This window comes from Varanus komodoensis, unplaced genomic scaffold, assembly GCF_004798865.1.
Source record: "Varanus komodoensis strain SLA01 unplaced genomic scaffold, ASM479886v1 scaffold28, whole genome shotgun sequence".
NCBI lineage: Eukaryota > Metazoa > Chordata > Lepidosauria > Squamata > Varanidae > Varanus > Varanus komodoensis.
Window position 1 is genome coordinate 8,306,157 of NW_025335727.1, and position 19,902 is coordinate 8,326,058.

The following is a 19,902-nucleotide window of genomic DNA, read 5'->3' on the forward strand; positions in this document are numbered from 1 at the left end:
AATGATTTACACAGAATAGTGCATATATCTAAACTGTTTCATTCAACCATGAATAACAATCCATTCTATTATATTCTGGAGAGGGGAAGAGGAGGGTGGGACTGAGTGATAGGGACAAGTGATTCCTCTTTGGAAGGGGCACAACAGTGGAATGTAACCCCTTTCCCTTTTTTGACCGTTCTATTACATACTCCCAGTTGTCAGTCAGGAATAAAACAGAACTGCAGTTAACCAACAGTGCAGTGACTGGGACTGCAGATTAATGATACAGCGCATGATTTGCATGCATGTTCCATCTCTAGCATCTTCCATTGAAAAGAGAAAGGAACAAGTAGAAGGCGATGGGAAAGATCTCTGCTCAAGGCCATTGAGAGCTATAGTTGATAACACAGTAGTTTGGGATACACAAATTATGTGACCTGCTTTAAGGCATCTTTCTGTGCTCTGTGTGACCGTTAAACTAATTTACTGAAATGAGAGGAAAAAAGCTAGTTTAAAAATCATTGCCACTTAGTGAAGATTTTTGCATGCAATCTAGCAGGGCCTACTATCTGCACCATAAAATTTCATGATCTGCCCACTCTTCCTGCCTTTTTGCTTTGTATTAGTAGTAGTTCACAAACTTGCATTTTGCCAGCAAGGCTGTAAACTCAGTCTAAAGCAGTCTTTCCCAACCTGCTGCCCTCCAGTTGTGTTGGACTGTAGTCCCAACACATCTGGAAGAGATCATGCTGGGAAGGTGGGTCTAAATGCTTCTACTCTTTTTTTTTTAATGACTTCATGCTGTCACACAGCCCCGTTTGCTGCAGTACACACACAGTGCAAAAGGGGGATGTACCTCGTCAAACAGTGAGCATCCACCAAGGCGCCATGACCTGGCATGCATCTGACTTGCATCCCTTAGGGTTTGGGGTGCATGTCTCTCCTTTTCAGTGTGTGGGTTAACTGTATGTAGTGCACACATGCTAACATACCAGCTATGTCAGATAAATTGTGAATTATCCATAAGCTCACCTCGCTTTTGAAGCACTGTAATGTACACCAAGCTTGGCTTTTGTGGGAAACAAATGTTCTGTTGCAAAACTCTGTGAACACTTGGGTCCAACTAGCAGGCTGTGCTAGTGCTGCACCCAGACTACCAGACCTTGACCACTAAAATGTGAATAGAAAATTCACTTAAAATATTTGCATTGCTTGGGAAGTGGTTTGATATTCTCTTTTATTGTGCTATTTCAAACAAAGGCAAGATCAAATCAGATGGCTGTTCTTGGACTGTCCAGTTGAAAGGGGAAACTTGCTTTTGTTTTAATCACATTTGTATTTCACCTAAGGAAATACATCTCTAGTCTCAGCTCTCCTTCATGCATTCCTGGAAGCATTCAGTGGAAGTTACAGATTAGGTATTCCCATTGCACATCCAGCAACATGTGTGTGCAGTCCTGTTCTCATCTTCTGCTAAATGAAAGATCATGAGACTGACACATGCACATCCAAGCTATTTCATGTGCAGATGTGTATTCTGGATTTTAAATTCAAAATTCCAAAGTAAACATGGAGCAGGAGGGCAAATAGAAAAACTACATCCCAGAACCAGGGCAATGAGGGGTATGGGACTTGAAGCAGAGAGACTCAAATTAAAATCCCAACTTTTTGGAGGAAAAATGGGTGTGCATTTGTGATCATTAGACTACATATGTAACATGAGTCTCACATTTTCATTCTACTTATCCTTCAGAGAGCTAAGATTTTAGCTCATATTTCCCTGGTTCGGGTCCAATACCCTTCACATTGCAGTGGCTCTTGGATTTGTTTTGTACTTTTGATCCTGCATCACAACGCTGCTTTTTCTTCCCCGTCCCTCCTCACTTAGTTGTAATGAATTAGCTCAAACTGCTGTTTGGAGGCTGGATGAGATCATTTCCAAGGGCCCACCCACCTCTAAAATCCTATGATTCTGTGAAAGGGAGGCGGCTTCCTCTGACACCATGGTGCTACTTTGTGCTTGTGGGAAATGGTGCATTAAGAAAGGGAGGTGCCAAGGGGCCTTGTGCTGTAGTTGCTGGTTGGGCATGTGCCACCTGTGCAGGCCCGATCATCTGTTTGGCATAGCGGCAAGTCAGAATGAGGATCATCTCAGTCCCCCATAATTTTACACCTCTGACACTTTTGAAACTGTCCATCTGGAAGCGCCACTAGGCTTGCAGCTACCCAGCAGTTGCTTCCTGATGCAGCTGCCAGGGCACAAAATGCAATATGTGCAGAAGCAACGTGTCTCTTCAGGAGGGAGTCGGAATGAGAAGCGTTACAGAGCTGGCAGACAAGGTGTCATCTATCAGGCCGCCTGCAGCTTGAAGCCACTGAGAAATGAAACCATGAACGTCAGGGACAAGGAGCCCAGCAGATGCAATCCGTTGCCGTATTTGCAGCTGCTGAGGAGTAAATGCTTTGGAATGAAACAATTAACCTACAAGTTGCTCATTCGCTTCTTACAAGTCGTATGTTTTTAGTACTGTAAATGGAGCCATTTTTGACAATGCCATCTCCCTTCTCCCTCACACACACAAAGTTGGAGGCTCACAGGACACATACAGCACTGTTGTGAGTTTATTGCCTTCAATCAAGGGTTTGATTAGGAAGCTTATGTCCATGCAAATATTGAGACCTGAGTGCAAACACGGACATACCAGATACCTTGGAGGATCTCTTAGCAGAATTCTCACAACGTTCACAAAAGCTAAGCTCAGGATGCCTTCCCAAGTGAAGCCAACAGAGATGTGTGGCCTCCGTTGAGGCATTACTGGAAACCAAGCTTTGCACTATATGAACAGGATGTGGCAAGCCTCGGGCTTGTGCTTTCTGCACCACTTTCGGCTCTTCCACATTTGCAGCGGTGAGATTGGAAGTTTTCTTGTGATGTCTAGACTCAGAGGACTGCAGTTTGTTTAACTCTATTTCTGGTCAGCACACCCTCCCCACAAAAATTGTAGAGCTAGAAAAAGGCAGCCTAGATTATCAAGAGGGTGGGGTGAGTCCCCTAAAAGGAAAAGTTGCAAGTCCTTTTAAGAAAGTCCTTCTAAAAGGGAAAGGCTGTTTAGCTGTTTAAAAATATCAACCAAGTAGTGACATAATATGATTCGTTATAAAAATTATATAAAATTATGCACAATGTAAAGAAATGATCTAATAATACTAAAAACCAAGGTCAGCCAGTGAAGCTAGATGGTGGGAGATTCAGGGCAGATAAAAGGAAGGACTGCTTCAAATAATTAAACCATATGAATTCAGCTTTGAAAGGGGATTAAACACATTCATAGAGGGCAAACTTATCAGTGGCTACTATATGCAACCTCCAGCACCAGAGGAAGTATGCCAGTTGCTAGGAAACATGAGTAGGAGGGTCCTGTCTAATTTGCAAGCATACTATGGGAACAGAATGCTAAAATAGATAGGCCTTTGGCCTGAAACATCATGGCTTTCCTTAGGTTCTTTTGGTGGTAAATTAATCAGAATTCAAGCCTGGATGTAACAGTACTGTGGTTATTTAAAAATCAGAAATAAAAGCTTTCACCTAGCAGAGCTTGAGCATGCAAGACCAAGACTCACTGCAACTCATTCACTTTGCAGAATACCATGGCTCTCATTGCATAGGACCTGCACTGCAGGTTTGCTTTCAGCCTAGGACAGCTTAGGTCATACTTAGCTCCTCTGCACTAACAGGTGCTCATATAAAGCAGCCTTGCCCAACTTGCTAGCTTCCAGGTGTTTTTGACTTCAACACCCATCAGCCCTAGCCAGCATGACCAATGGCCAGGAATGCTGAGGGCACCAGGTTAGGGAGGGACGGGATAAGGAGTGTATACAAAGTCAAGTTAACAAGGTGATTCCCAGCAATACTTTCAAATATAACATGCAGATGGGGAGCAGCCTGAGGCATGGAAAGTGCCCAGAGGTGACCACAGTTAGAGATGGGTTTGAGATGGATTAGAGATGAATTTGCTAGCTGCATTTGCAGTCAGTAGCTCTCCCCTTTGTACTAACTTGACAGTGGGCTTCCTAAAAGACACATGAAGAGCAACAGCCATTCTCTCTCCTTTCTAGTAACCCTGACCTGCGGAGAACAGAGCCCATAATAGAAAATCCTTTACAGAGGACAAGCAGTGGCAGCTCTTCCAGCTCAAGCACCCCCAGCTCACAGCCCAGTTCCCAGGCAGGCTCACAACCCGGATCCCAAGCTGGTTCTAGTGAACGTAATCGAGCCAGAGGTGAGACTTCCCACCCCCTACCTCCTGCCTTTCTTCTTCATTTCTTTTGCTTTCTGTCAAACCCAGTAGTTTCCTATTGGCCCGTCATCGGAACCCTTGTATCAAACAACAATGACTTGCATTCCTGCCTCTGCCATGAAGCTTTTCCCCCCAACATTGAAGAGGAAATTATCCTTTCTTGCTTTGAAAATGTGATGACTTGCACTTGCAAGAGGTGCCTGTCACTAGAGGAGAAATTTCACTGCCTAGCTTCTAGTCAGAAAGGCAGGGCTGGCAGGCCCTTGTAGGAAGAGAGGCTTCTGGATTCCATAACCCCACCCCAAAGTTATTGTGCCTAGACCCAAGGCAGAGTGCTGGACCTCCACTGCCCAAAGGCTTGGTCAAGAAAACCACCTGGCATCTGCTTCTCCTTCTTGGCTCAATTAAGTCCTACTTCATCCTGAGACCAGAAAGCTGACAAAGTTGCCTACAAAATATTTCCATCATGTAGACATTTAGGATGCCATGGAGCAATGTTCTTTCCTAGCTTTCTCCCCAACATCCCTGTTCTTTATGTGTGAAGTTTTATTAAAGCATGCATTCAGTCCTGGGAGCTCACATAGGTATTTGAAAGTGATACTGCACAGCTACAGGTTAACCTAAGCAGACTGTCCTTAAGCTGCAAAGAAAAATTGCACTGCTGTAGGAGCAGAGAGAAGGCAGGACTTCCTTTATGTATCTAGAAAGGCCTACGTCATCTTTTGAGATGCATATCCATAAAGAAATCTAAAGAAAAAGAAGGAGTCTGAAGCAGATGGAGAGAGAACAGGCTTTTCTGAAGCAGAGCTTTTCTCATTTTTTCTCTTTGTTTCAATCTCTTGAGGTAGGAAAGTCTTTAATCCCATTTGTTCCTGCTTTGCTCTTTGCCCAGGAAATGCCAAGCCTGAAGGATCCCCCATCCTCTCCCATGAGCCAGCTAAGATAAAGCAAGAAGAGAGCAAGGACATGACTCGACCAAGCAGACCTGCTGTGAGTTTTAAATAAGTTTTGTGATTGAATGATGCCAACAGATGCTGAGTTTTTCTTTGGGCAATAACCTCACCACCATCTTGGGAACAAGGAAAAAGAGTCAAGTGCTGCTGTCTGTGTGTCCCCCCCCCCCCCCCCCCCCCCCAGTCAGACTTACATGCAGGAAAAGACTGCAGGAGACAGTCTTTGAGGAGATTTGAGGTTGCTGCAGCCCAGTAAAACAATTCAGCACAGGAATAAGTGAAAGCATGACTCATATCATTGATTGAGACCATTTGTACATAAGTATACCTTCAATAGAATTAATTTGATCAGAGTTACATACTTAAGTTCTTTGTGGATTCTTCCTTAATTTGCTGTCACAAGGTTAATTGTGAGGAAAGCCCACCCCCCTATAATCAGTCCTAAGATGATGTCCAGCTACTGACACGTTCTGCAGTCTGGAAACGCAGAAGAATATTTCTTCTGCTTATATAGAACCAGCATCTAGAAAGGAATGAATGGTGCTGTTAAAATGCCACCAGTTTTATCAGAGCAAGCAGGAAACTTATACGCAGGTTATCACTGTTTCACCTGCAACCAAAACAGGACTGATAAGCAAGTTGTGTTCTTATGAAACAGCACAGATGAGAGAACAGTGCCCATTCGCATTCAGGAATTCAGTGGCTCAGAAGGATAGCAATGGTGAGATCCAGGTGTCAGAGAAACAGCAGCAGAAAAACTGAAATGAAAACTGTGCAGGAGAAATATCTCTAACTAATCAGTGTCTTGGCTTTTGACCAAAAGCAGCCGGACAAAAGGGAGAGTCCAGAGAATGTTTTCCTTCAAAATCTACTTCGTGGAGTAGCCCAAGAGGCTGCCCACATCTCCTTGAGGGTCTAGACTCTCTGTGGTGGCTGCTTTTAACAAGGCTTAGTTTTATTAGAGGTTTCACCAAGACATACAACAGATTCATCCACCTTGGTTTAATTCTGTGTTTGACATTTTGTATTTCTATATTGGCATAAGATATGGGAGGAATTTCCACTGAGTCTCTCTTGAATATGTATTTGCTGTTTTGCTGATGTTTTTTTTTCCTTTACACTTCACAGCACTGAGCTAACAATTTTGATTTTATTTCTAACCTGCTTGCCTTTCCTCTGGCATTTTCCTGTCCTGATCTGTTTCCTCTGATGCTGATTAAACTTCCCTTACTCCCAGAGCTATAAGAAAGCAATAGATGAGGTTAGTGATACCTTTTCTCAGTTGGTCATGCCTTTGCAGGGGTGACTAGTTAGCACTTAATATAAGCCATATTTTCTTCGTTGCTGACATTCAGAAAGGAGGCACTACAATCATGATTCCAGATGAAAGACTTTATATAGTATATAGATCCAGGGAGCACCTCTGGGGAAAAAGGGTGGGATAGTGTGGAGAGGTAAAAGTTTTATTTTATTTTTTTTCCTTGTTTGGCTCCATGAAATCCACTTGCAGACTGCTTACATTTAACCTACCAGAAGAGTAGCTCTGAATGTGTACAAGATGAGATTAATGCATTGCAAACAAGGGAAAAATATCCAGGTTTATGGAAAAAAAGTTGTGTAATGGTACTAAGGACCAAATTTCCTCCTGTGTTTCTGAAACAAAATTTAACAAGGTCCAGTTAAATTGACTTTTGCCTTTGGAAGGCATACCTGCCTGAAACAGGACTCTGTTACATTTTCACCAAAATAGGAAATCTGTCCCCTCTTGAATTCAGGTTAGGGAATATTAAATACTCTACATAAAATGTGTCTCTAAGCCCCAAAGCTTTGAATTGCAACATCCACATTTTAAGCTGGCACAGCTGCATTAAAAATGCTGGACATTCCTGCAAATAAAGCAGTGTCATATTAGATGTTGCATGCAGATGTGTATACTGTCCCCTCAGAAGCAATCTTTTAAAAACAAAAATGACTTCCAGAGGGGCAATTAGGCAATAGAAAGAGATTTGCTTTCCCCCTTTCAGATCTTTCCCCTTCCCTAGCAGCTTTCCCCCAGTAAGTTTCCAAATGCCCCCAAGACCAAATTTTGATCCCTGGATGTGCGATGCTCAGGCTTAATATGTTCCAAGAAGGAATTCACTGCGATTGCAACATGGAATTCATTTTATTAATTTATAAAGAGCCAGTGTGGTGAAGTGGTTCAGAGCATGGAACTGGGACTCAGACGATCTAGTTCTAGTCCCCGCTCAGCCATGGAGCCCACTGGGTGACTTTGGACCAGTCAGACTCTCAGCCCAACCTACCTCACAGGGTTGTTGTGAGAATAAGATGGAGGAGGAGAATGATGTAAGCTGTCTTGAGTCCTTTGTAGGAAAAAGACAGGATATAAATCAAAAAATAAAATAAAATAAAAATAAATGTTGTTGTGGGTTAGGTCCTGATTACACAGATTGGAATGAGCTCCAGTAGTTTACATTCATCCACCAAGTTCTACATATTGTAAAGTATGTCACAAGCAATATGACTTGCTCAGTGGGCAGCTTCTACTGGAAAATATTCATTCTTACTGACTTTGATCTGAGTGGCACATGCTAAAGGGAAAGGAAGCTCAAGTTACTGCCGCTTATGCATATGTAGATTTCTAGCTTACAACTATAACAGGATGAAATAAAGCATTTGCAGCAGTACTCTAAAAGCCAGTGCCTGATGAGCACTTGGAAGCATCCATGTGACCCTGCTTTATCAGGACTTCTAATATTGTATTGAGCAGAATGCAAGTAGACACTCTTTGCAGCTCTTCCTGCTTGACAAAGACAGGTCTTAGAAGAAACCACGTGCCCAGGGACATTGGGTACAGGACCTGCATGTGTCCTCTTGCCCCCTTACCCAGTTTTAGCCCCCGCATGTGTACAGGTGAACCCCGTCATAGAGCTTGGGTGTAGAGCAAATGATGTACGAATTGATCCCATGCTGTTGTTTTTCCTATCGTGTACAGTGCAGGCTCTGGGAAGCTTTAAGTGGCCCTGGTCACGTACACATAATGCACATATGCATATGGAGATGGAGAAGGGGAAAATGAGTGCTCATCAGATTTTAGAGGGTACATGAGGCATACATATTGATTTTTTTAATGTGTGAATGCCTCCTAAGTGGCCACCTGCCATTCTTCTGGAGCAGGTCACCATAGGGAGAAATCTCTTTCCATCACAAACACACACTAGTGCACAGCTTGCCTCCTGTATGAGAATACCCACCATGGGGATTGCTTCTAAGCTACTACCATGTGGCAGCCATTGATTCAAGCGTATTATTTCAGATGAATGCAGTTGATCTTCAGAGCTTCATCTTGTGGCTTTTTTAATGGGATTAGGCTTTTGGGGGGATTTTCACATAGCTGTCTCCTTTTTATCCAATTTTCGGGTAGCTTACTTCCAGTCTAATGGCTTTCAGATAGGAGTTTAGGAAAGGACTGTCAACTGAGTCAGAGCATGGGTCAATCTACATTCGGTATTGTCAGCCCTGACTGGTGACAGCTTTTCAGAGTTTCAGGCAGAAGCCCTACCAGGAGACAATGTGGACTGAGCCAAGGCCATTCTTCTTGCAAAGCATGTGCTCCACCACTGAGATATGGCTCCTGCCTCATGCAAGGCTTCATAAAAGGAACCCTGAAATCTTACAACCATGCAGGTAACCATACAAAGTTCAGCATGGCCTTCTTCTGTTGAACACGGAGTGGCAGCATCAGCCATGGTCCCTTCATATTTTAAAAGCGCAATGTCAGATGGTCAAAGATGTGGCCTTTGAGGAGCATTACAACAATTAGGGCCAACTAGTCACAGTACAGTAACCATGTGTGTGTCTGCCGCATTCGCATACACACATTTATGGCTGGGGTCTATTCTATACGCAGAGAGGAAGCATGTGGAGAACTCACCTTTTCTCTACTGTACAGTTTACTGCCTGAAGCAGTTTTCTTCATGTTAAAAGTGAGAGCCTGGTAGGGATATAAATGGCTTTGGAATATGAGATGGTGGAGTGGAATATATTCTGCATCCTCTCTCCACTCCTTGTCTCTACCTGTGTACAACTCAGGCACACTACTCTGAATAGTTTCTCTCTGTGGAAAAAATCTCCCTTTTATATAAAGAGTAGGCACGCTGTTTCAAACGGGTTAGACATGTATAGGATAGACAATTGCCTTGTTACATCTATTTGACTTCATAGCATTTCACATCAGAGGGGAGACACATGGCATTAAAGTTATTTAATAGTCATGCACTGATTCAGTTACTGATATCAAATCAGGAAAAGCAGAAATAATTTCATGAAGCCCTTAGGACAAATTGTGCAGGTTGCAGTTCCTAACAATAGGGAAATATTCTGTACCTGCAGATAAATTTCTATTAAAAGTGGTTCTTTTTATCCTGTTTGAGACATTCACATCTTAATTTAGCTTCAGTATGAGGAGGCAGTTTGCAATAGTTCATCTTTCAAGCTGAATACTCATTTTCTTTCTACCTGCCCATTTTTCTTGTGTCCAGGAAGAGGTACAGTTGAGCTTCCTGTGTAGCTTTCTACATGCATTGTAGGACATGCATTGAAACATATAATCTCACAATGAGACCATTCCACAAAGCTGTTCTGAACATGCTAATCTATTTTCAGTTCATATAGTCCCAAATGCCAGCATGTACTTTACACTGTTTGTAATGCTAATTGTTTTCTCGTACCACTGGAAGTCTCAAAGCCTAAGAAATTAGCCATTCAGGCCCATACAGAGTCTTTTTGTCTCTTGCTCTAATAATTTGTGAGCAATATTAGTGAAGATATGCTTTCTTTATCCAAATTATAATAGCTTTAAAAATGTAGCTGAGAACGTACAAGTCCATTTTTCACAATCCTATTTTTCAAATTGGCATGGTGGAGAGATCTGATTTAAAAGAGGTACAATGCACTACTTTAGGTAATTGGAAACAATCCAACCAGAATGAATGAATCACTAATTATTGGACTTTGAAGTGTGTATTATAAATATCTTCATGCTGTCTGAATCTTAATTGGGCCTACTTTTCATTTTAGGAATAAAAAACCTCCAAGCAATTAAAACCAAAGGATTTGGCAGTAATAAAAATATTTGCTTGAATTTGGCCAAGTGTTAATTATAAAGTTTGTTGGCAGTGGAAACAAATCCTTATTTCTCTAATTCTTAAAAAGAGAACCAAACAGAATAGAGGATATTCTATTTTTTCCCATTTGAATGAGAGAAGCAAATGTTAGACACTTATGATTACAGTCTTTGAACAACCAGTAGGCAGCAGTATTTGGATTAGATCTGGATTAGATCTGGATTGTTGCTTTTATTCACAACCTCCTCCCACTAGCTTTTTAATAGAGAATGTCTTCTTATGTCTTTGTAACAGATAAAACATTTCGTCTTTCAGCAATAAATTTCCCTTATAAACAAATATTTAAAAATTGAGAGTAGCAAACAAAGCCAGAGCAAGTATGACAAAAAGATTTCCCTACATTCTTGTTGCTGCTCAACATTTCCAAAACCCTAGATAAGTAAAATATTAATGTCTGCAGTCAATTACATTGATTTAACCTCATTCATGTCTGTTGTGTGTTTGGCTGATTAAAATTGCATGCATGTATACCATGCACTTCAACCAAACTGTTATTTGGTGGGGATTTTTGAACATGGCTCTGCATCCCTGACATACAGATAATGCAAGGGCTGTTTCTCATGTTGGAATTTCAAGACACAGAAGAATTTATATGAGAAATCTCTATCCTTAAAAAGACCCAAAGCAGTCCCAGAGTTTCTGGTACCATGGGCAGCTCCCATCCTCACAGGATGTCCTCCCTAGAGAACCCGCATGGACTGGCCATTGTTTTCTCCCATTTTCCCGGACGGCAGAATGGTTGTCTTGCTTTCTTTGGTGGATTCCTGGGGCTGGGCAGCAGCAGCAGCAGCAGCATTTTGTGTGCTACATGATCAGTTCCTAAATCAGAATATTTATGTATGCTAAATACTATTCAGCGATGCATAATTTTCAACAATCTTGTGGTCTTCATGCAGGTATTGTAAATTAGCTAATATATCTACACTTATTTCACATGCAGGAGTGACACATGGAAATTCTCTCGCTTCACTTGAAATTACCCCATGAGACTTGGCCGAAGTGCATTTCTAACCCACAATAAGGATTTTCCTCCATTATGCATTGTGTGTTGATTCAGCTCATTCAAACCTTAGAAGTATCAGCTGTATGGATCCCTGTCCCCCAATAATCTCTGCCTTTCCTTGCAAAAAACTTGAGGGGATCATGGACACATGGTGGAAAAGCATTACTTAAAACTCTGTGCAACCTGGTACCTTCTGTTTTTGCAAGTCCTGCTTCCTATACTTCAGGCTTTGTTGCTTAGGCAGTGGACTAACAATTCTGGGAATTGCCTTTCAGATGCTACAAGCACTACATTTTTCCTCTGAGACAGTAAACCAATAATCATGGTCTTGCTTTTATGAACAAAATACCCATGCTTTTAAAAGCTGTGTTTGTGTGTGTGCATGTGTCTCTCCTGTCTGTGCATGAGAAAGAGATGGAAGACTTGACCTCTCTGATAAGACCACACTACAAAAGACACTGGTTAGGCATCACTTTAGAGCACCTGAGAGCTGATAAGGCATTTGGCTTGATCTGTGCAGAATCAGAGTTCAGTTATTTTGATGTGCCTTTAAATTTGTAATCATTGTTTCTGATTCCATTTGACAGTCAGCCCAAGCAACATTGCCTTCAGAGTACCAGTCTTTCTGTAGAATATTTACTACAGCCCCAAACTGTAGCTGCATCAAAATGAAATTCTAATTGATGAATCTGTGAGAGGTGACTTAATCAGTGAGCCTACTAGTTGAGCACACTTCTCATTCCTTGAGACTGGTTGCTTATAAAGAGATGCTGTAAAATTCTAGGAACAATCCCTTTCAATAAGGAATATCTTTGATCTTTTGAACTTTAAGTTACACTTATACTTCCTTCAAAACCTCAGAAGGATACCAATATAAACTTTTTGGCATTATGTGCATTCATTTTTAATGATGTATTGGTTTCTAAGTGAAAGGGCAGGTGGTTACTTGTTAAAAAAAATCAGCTATTCAGTGGCTCTAAAATTTATCCATCATTTCCATTCAAGATCAAAGTAGTTCCTTTAAGTATTGCCCATAACTTTTAAAAAAAGGTTAGGGTGACACACAGTATGAACCAAATTGAAAGTTGCATTCAACCTTCCTGATCTATGAATAGTGAAAATGGTGTTGATGTACCCTGCATGTTTATGGCATAAATCCTGATCTTGGCCACTAAAGTGATCACTGAGTATAACATAACACCAGAATTATCAATTAAGACTGCATTAGGAACCCGCTCTTTGGTTTAAGCTCACTTTCTCCTTTTGTGGTGATTTTTTTTAAAGCACCAATAAGGAACATTTTTAGAATCATTCTCATCTTCACCTTTACTTGTTTAATTTGAGAAATTGAAGAATGCAGCAAAGAGAGAATATGGCCGTAAGAACAAGAAAACAAAAACTGTGGAAATTAGCCCTTTTTTCAATGAGTTTCTTTCTCCCTAACTCTCTGTCTTTGACTGAATACACTGATGGCTTCCTTGGTCACTAATATAGGGAGAAATGGTAAGACTGACTATTACAATTGCTTTGTTCACCTTGTGCATGCCTTATGCAATAAACTGTTCTAACCCATTCTAATTAGAGCTCTCATGCTTATTTTTGTCCTACTGCTTCCCCCTGCATTGCTATAAAAGCATGTAAGATTACAAGAAATCTATTTGTTCTACTTGGTGCTTGCAGTGCCTTTGTCTTGAAATAACACTGTCAATCTATAAATGTGAAGTCTAAGGTTTCATCAGTATCGTAGTAAACTGAAAACTCTTTGTGTTGGTTTCCATGTTAAGTTCTCTAGTTGTTTCTTCCACCAGTAGCTTTCAGAACATCTATGTTTATTGTCATTGTATTTTCTTATGCAGGTCACATGTACATTCATGTGGGTCTTGACAAATTCATCAGGGGACCCTTCGTGACATTGTTTCTCATATCTTGTGCATACATCATATTTTTATATATCATTCCTAGTTGTCATATCACTAGACCTGTATAAGCAGTGGTTAGAGTTAATTTGTTAAAGGAGAAAGGGCATCTTCTAGGAATACACTACCTCCTGAATAATTTGGCACCTAGCTGAGAAACTGATGCCAGAGAGTAGAGTTACAGAAATGTAACCTGCCCACATGTTTTATTAGGGACTTCTTACTGTTTTAGCATGGGAGTAGAATCTGATTTTGTACAAAACCATTTCTTGCCGCAAAAGGTTTCAATGACAGCTTTAAACATTGTAGAATGTCAAATTCCTCAGCACTTTGGAACTCCTACCTTAGGCGCTTTGCGATTTTAAGAGCAAAGTTTCAGCTATTCTAGCTCATAAGGAGGGTGGAACTTGCATGTACCTGTAAGGGTCAAAAATAGATGAGTGTTCAAAACATATTCCCCCTGATAACTCCATGCCCCTCTTCCATTAACCCAATCCCTGAACTTTTACAGATTTGTACACCCCACTCTACCACATATCCCATCCTTTTTCTTCCTTCTTTAACAAAACAGAAAAGGGAGAACCAAACCAGATCGGAACCATTGAGTGTGGAAGGTCTAAAGCCCGTTGCCCTGATTACAGTTCCAGCCCAAATTCACGAAGGGGGTGGTGCCCTTACTATTTGCAATAGAAGAGCAACTCGCATAGGAGTCAGTGAGGACTCTTCTACACTGCAAATACAAAGTGTACAGTCCAGATCAGAACTGTAGAGAGGGTAGAGAAGATGCACACATGGTTTTGATGCAGTTTGAGAGACTCTGAACCTGGTTTGTTTTAAAAGCCACTAGCACAGCAAATTAGTGCAAAAAATGTTTACTGGGGCCTTCAGTCTGTAGTCTTTAGAGTAACTACATCCCAGCTTCTCATTTCCAACAGATTGTAATAAGCAGTCTGACAATTTTATATTGGATTTGCATAATTTCCTCCAAGTTCAGAATGCTTTTGTTGCAAAATTTGCTGGCTGTTAGCTAGACTTGTGTCTGCTTGGGATCGGTAAGGCTGCCAGTGTATCCTGCTGCCTTTGGGTCATACTCTGCAAAACAAATGAAAAACAGCTGGCTTAGGTTTTATCAGCACATGCACACACTCACAACAAACCGCAAAAACACAAACATGGCAAGTTGTTCATTTAGTGTAGCATCATGTGTGACTCAGGACATCGTAGGAGTTTCCTGTCCCCTGCCCTGCATGCCACTGATGGGGACCATAAACAGGAAACTCACTAAATGAGGCCCCTCCTCCCAGTCAGCTTTGTGGTTGATGGGCAGGGTGGTATGGATGTGAAAGAAAGTCACCAAGGAAATGTCAGTTCCTGTGGCAAAGGTACCACCCAGCTAGTGCAAATGCCATGATGCAAAACTGTAGGTACTTGGAAATGAGCTCCCAAGGTAATTAATTCAGTTCCAGTTAAATAGATTTAGGTTCATTTAAATAGGTTTAGTGAAGCTTCACTGAAATTTGTGGAAATTCAGAGTGTCTTTAGGATGCAGTAAATACTCTCCATGAATGCGATCATTTTTGAGTTTACTATGATGCTGACTGAAGTCCATGCTTTTAACAAGTATGACTTGAGCCACACTTGTGCATTGAAGTTAAAACTCACACCTACGTGGTGATACAAAGCTAGCAGGTTGGCTGCTGAGTTCTCAATAAGCAAAAAGCCCGTTTTTGTTTAATGAAAGCTACATGCTGTGTTGTTATATTTGTTCTATGTTTGTAAGAATACTATAAATGTATTCTTTTCAGTTGCTTGTGCTCCTCAGTACAGCTTTCTGTCAGATGTGTGTGGCATTTCCCCCCTCTAAAGGTCTTAGATGAAACTTACATTGGTTTCCATCTTTTCCCTTCTCTTTCAGGATCTGACTGCCTTAGCGAAAGAACTGAGGGAGCTGCGCATTGAAGAAACTAACCGACCTTTGAAGAAAGTTACTGATTATTCCTCTTCCAGTGAAGAATCTGAAAGCAGTGAAGAGGAGGAGGAAGATGGGGAGAGCGAAACACAAGATGGGACAGTGTCTGTCAGTGACATCCCAAGACTTATGTAAGGCCATTTTCATGAAGCTGAACCCATGATAATTACACCATGCATTTGGAATGGCACTCTGGAAACAGCACTGACCATGTCAGTCCCTCAGTGTTCTGCAGGCTGGCACAACACTTTGCCAACAGCAGTATCTGCTCCATTATTAGAAATTTTTGTACTCCAGATTTCTGTACACCGCAAATAGGTCAGTCTCTGCCTTCAGGCAAACATGAACAGCTGTTGCTTATTTTTGTTGGCCTTCCAAATGTTTATGGGTAGATTCTGGGCAGTTACTTTCTTTTTATTTTGTTTAATATGGCTAAAATTATACCATGCTGCAATTTCGTGTTGCAACCTGATGTGCTGAAGATATGTATTTCTGGGATCTGTGTGTTGTTTTTTCTAATTTGTTGTTCTCAGATATTACTAAAAGATTTGCCCTTTTGCTAGAGAGCTATCAGAAACATCTGTAACCAGGTTTGGCTCATAATCTTCATGGAGCACATAGTCACAGTATGGAATTCACTATGGATGGGTATAAAAGTGGATTCAACAAAATCGTGGATACTAGGGATATAAAGAGAGGAGATAGCCCTAGTATCCATGGTATGCAGAAGGGGAAAGGGAAAACCAAATATAAGATGGGTTGACTTTATAAAGGAAGCCACAGGCTTGAACTTGGTAGAGCTGAGCTGAGCTGTCTCGGACAACCCTCAAAATCTTTTCTTGAGGATAAAGACACTGTGCATTAAACAACCTTAAGAATAAGATTTTTACTGTGGTCCTTTGGTCTGCACAGCCCAGTTATGTCCACTAACCATGGGGAATCAACACTTGCCCCCAAATGATATTCTTCTCCCCCTTCCCTTATGTTTGCAGACCAACAGGAATTCCAGGAAACAATGAGGCCTACAACCTAGGAATGGTGTCAAGCCATGGCCTAGAGCCATCCCATACGGATACATTTAGCAGTATTTCAAGAGAAGGGACTTTAATGATAAGGGAGGTAAGTGGGTGTTAACTATTTTCTGTGAAATATCTTTGAGTGGTTTTGTGATTGTACGCTATGAATAATAATTAAGCTGTGTATTTTGAGCATAAAGTGATTGATGAAGCTGTGCTTGTTAGTGGTTGATTAATATAATTATAACATCCAAACAAAAGAAATTTCTCCAAAGTATAAACAGTAGCAAATGCTATAGGACACAGCAAGGTTGTTTCTGGATTCTCATACTCTTCCATCCTGGTTTAAAGCAGGAAAAGCTCCTAATCTGAAGGACTTGCACAACATTTACACCATTAGAAGCAAGACTGAAACCTGTCCCATACACCTCTGCATTTCCTCCTTAGCCATCTGCTGAAGCTTCTCAGTCGCTTAACTTTAATTGTACCTCTTTATATGAATACTCTAATTGCAATGCCATGCAGAAAGAAGAAAGAAAGATTATAAAGTCAACCCAAGGGGCAATGTATGTGAGAAATACTTTTGTTCTAAGGATTTGTGTGGTTTTGCATATTAATATGGGAAAACAGTCATACTGTCATCACATGATGAATGAATTTGATTGAAATCTCTAGTGCTTGTGGTGGAGAAAATCAAAGCCATGTGGTACTTGAACATGATTACCTAAAGCCTAAAACTATCACTATTTATTTATTTATTTAGTCAACTTATATTCCACCATTAACTAATCCAAGGACTCTCAGAACAGGAGAGTATACTACCTAGTATACTTCCTCTAAATCCTTGCAGGTAAAATTCAGAGGCTGCTACCAGGAGTCATGTACATCCTTCTCCTGCAGACGTTGCACCAGTATCCTACAATGCTTTGCTAGCCACGGCCATTTGCAGATATGCCATGATATGGAAGAGGCATAGGCTAGCCAGCTACTGTAGAAAAGCCTGTGATGGAAGCTCCTGTGACGGAAGATTAGATTTAGGAGCAATAGAAAAGGATGTGGAACCGTGGAGGGCTTTTACCTCTAGGGTGATCTGGTAGTGGACATGGGCAAGCAGTGGTTGGGGATGGATTCAAAAGTAGAGGCAGAACCAACCCTTCCCCCTACAGCCACATACATGTAAATCTGATTCACATGGCAATCCATTGTTGCTTATTTGTCTGCAGGGGTTGCCATGTCAGCTTGCCGTGAGTTGTTGTAATGTGTGAATCCAGGTAGTTGGAACTGGTGGCGGTTAGACAACCCTCAAAATCTTTTCTTGAGGATGAAGGCACTGTGCATTAAACAACCAGAAATACAGCCATATTCTCTGTAATATGGAAAGAGAAGTGTGGGTTGCTGCTATTGTTGAGCTAAGTATACCCTTCCATAAGCAAGGGTTGGTGGTTTCACCTTACAGTGGTTCTTCTACAATAGAATCATGTGCTGTTGTGAGAGAATTTCACTGGTACAGATTCATGCAAGCAAGAGCTGTACCCAAGGACAGTTCTCTGTATATCATATCACAGCTGGCCCACACCAAAGAAAGGGGCAAGAGTAATTCCACTGAGATTGGGTAGTATTAGCTGGCATCATTCCCCAGGAGATGCTAGAGGATTTACAGGCTAATACAGTCTTCACATTCCCTGGAACACGTGAACCAGACATCCAGACCCTGTAGCAGTGCAGCAGTGGGACCAGTTGACCCACAAAAGTCAAGAGGAGAACCTGGAAGGAGCTATGTACAGGGACCAGCTTTTCCCAGCTGGTTCCCATGAATAACCTAATTGTGTGTTGGTCTGGGCATGCTGGTTGTCCCAAAAACAAGATGGGAAGGTCTGTCTTACAAGGTTGGAAGATTAACCATAGATGTAGAGCATTTAACCAGGCTCTGCAACAGGGATAGACAATTTCTGTGGGTCAAGGGATTGTACTGCTTCTCCCTCCACCACCTGCACTGCCAGCTTTGCTGTCAGCAGCACAGATTTACTAAAAAAAAAAAACCTGGGCACATGCTTCCAAGATGGCCCTGCTCATGCCATGGTAAGTGCGGTAAGGAGGTCTCCAGTGGGCCTAACAAAGTTTGAGCAGGGCCATGTGGCATAAGAAAGTGGAGGGAGATCCTAATGACTTAGGATCATGTGCAGAATTGTATTTGTGCCTTACTAACCCACTCCCTGTTTGTGACCATGTCTGAATATGACCTTAAACCTGAGACAAGTTAAGGGACATACTGCGATGAGTGCATTTCCTCCTTGTTTTTATTTTTTACATAAATCATTCTTTGCTAAGTGATTAGATTGAGAACTTCAAGGCGTGTGGCAGATGCTGCTTGTATAGCCTGGGGAAACCTCTTTCAGGTACATTACCCTGCTTGGGCCTTCCCTTAATAAGTGGCACATTAGGCAGAAACAGCAGGTTGTTGCACCTGTAACGTGCTGCTGACAATTTTTGCCTGGTTTGTAATTCAGCAAAAGAAGCCCCAATGGTGCCTTTTTGCAATTGAGATCAGCCTGTTTTGCCTGTAGAGGCAAGGAGAGAGAACAAAGGGAGATGATTTTTTGCTGGATTGTGTAGCCTTTTGCTAATTGCGGGCAGAAGAGGCCTTTCTGCTTTCTGTAGAGGCTCATAACTGTCATTGATGCTAATGTGAGCTTTGCGTGACCATCAGGACAAAGACAGATCTATTAATCCATGCAGGGGGAAAGCAAGGGCTGGTTCACTGCTGTTTTGAATCACATAAACTTACCGTAGCTGGTTTGAAAAGGACGCAGGGTTGAAAAGGGATTGGTGCTCTGGCAAAGTCAAGATTTTACAAACTGGGACATGAGCGCATATGGCCTTCTGCTGCTGGTAGCTGTGCCAAAGGCTGTGTTTTGCATCAGAATAGCAGTTATTTATATATTTAAATACTGCTCTAGTGCCCTATAGCTGATACTGGCTGGGCAGTATACAACAATCCATGCAAATAAAAGTATAGAATACAATAAAAATACCATAAAATCGAAGAAGCATTTCAGACATAACCGGTAATGAAACCATGATATCAGTGCAGTAGCCAGCACACGAGGGGAGATGGAGGCACAACTTTAATGGGTTCAGTACGTACTTGTAGGTGAGAGTCAAATCTAAGACATTATATTCTCCCTAGATTTGATTAGTCAGTCACCAAAAAGGTAAGTCCGTGGACAGCAGTCCTCAGAATGGGACATAATGCAGGGAGCCAGCCACCGCATAGAAAAGATTTTTATGGCCCGTTTCTTGGGTCCACTTACATACATGATGCAGCACACATGCTTTCTTTCCCCCTGCGTATCAAAAATTAGATGCCAGGTACAAGGGTTCAGCCTTGCATTCTCCCTGACATTTTTCTACATGTAGGATTTTTTTCCCTTCGAGGGTAGGGACATTCTCATATGAACAAGTATAGTTTAGCACATCTTTTGTACTTGCTTTGGCTGTATGTATGAACTGGCTGTAAGCCGTGAGAAGGAAATGGTTTGTAGCAGCAGTGTGTAGGCACAAGTATCCTTTGACAGTACA

General features: G+C 41.6%; 1 protein-coding gene across 5 annotated transcripts in view; it reads left to right on the plus strand.

Annotated features, from left to right (window-relative positions):
- Window positions 1-19,902, plus strand: part of TNIK (TRAF2 and NCK interacting kinase) — a 303,045-nt gene that overhangs the window by 265,157 nt on the left and 17,986 nt on the right. For all 5 annotated transcript variants that reach the window (XR_006415147.1, XM_044434575.1, XM_044434576.1 and 2 more), the window contains 4 exons: window positions 4,099-4,262; window positions 5,173-5,270; window positions 15,254-15,438; window positions 16,300-16,426. Coding sequence is in view for 4 of the 5 variants with exons in the window: in XM_044434575.1 (XP_044290510.1) it covers window positions 4,099-4,262; window positions 5,173-5,270; window positions 15,254-15,438; window positions 16,300-16,426 (574 nt within the window). In the remaining variant the exon portion in view is untranslated. The remainder of the gene's footprint in view (window positions 1-4,098; window positions 4,263-5,172; window positions 5,271-15,253; window positions 15,439-16,299; window positions 16,427-19,902) is intronic.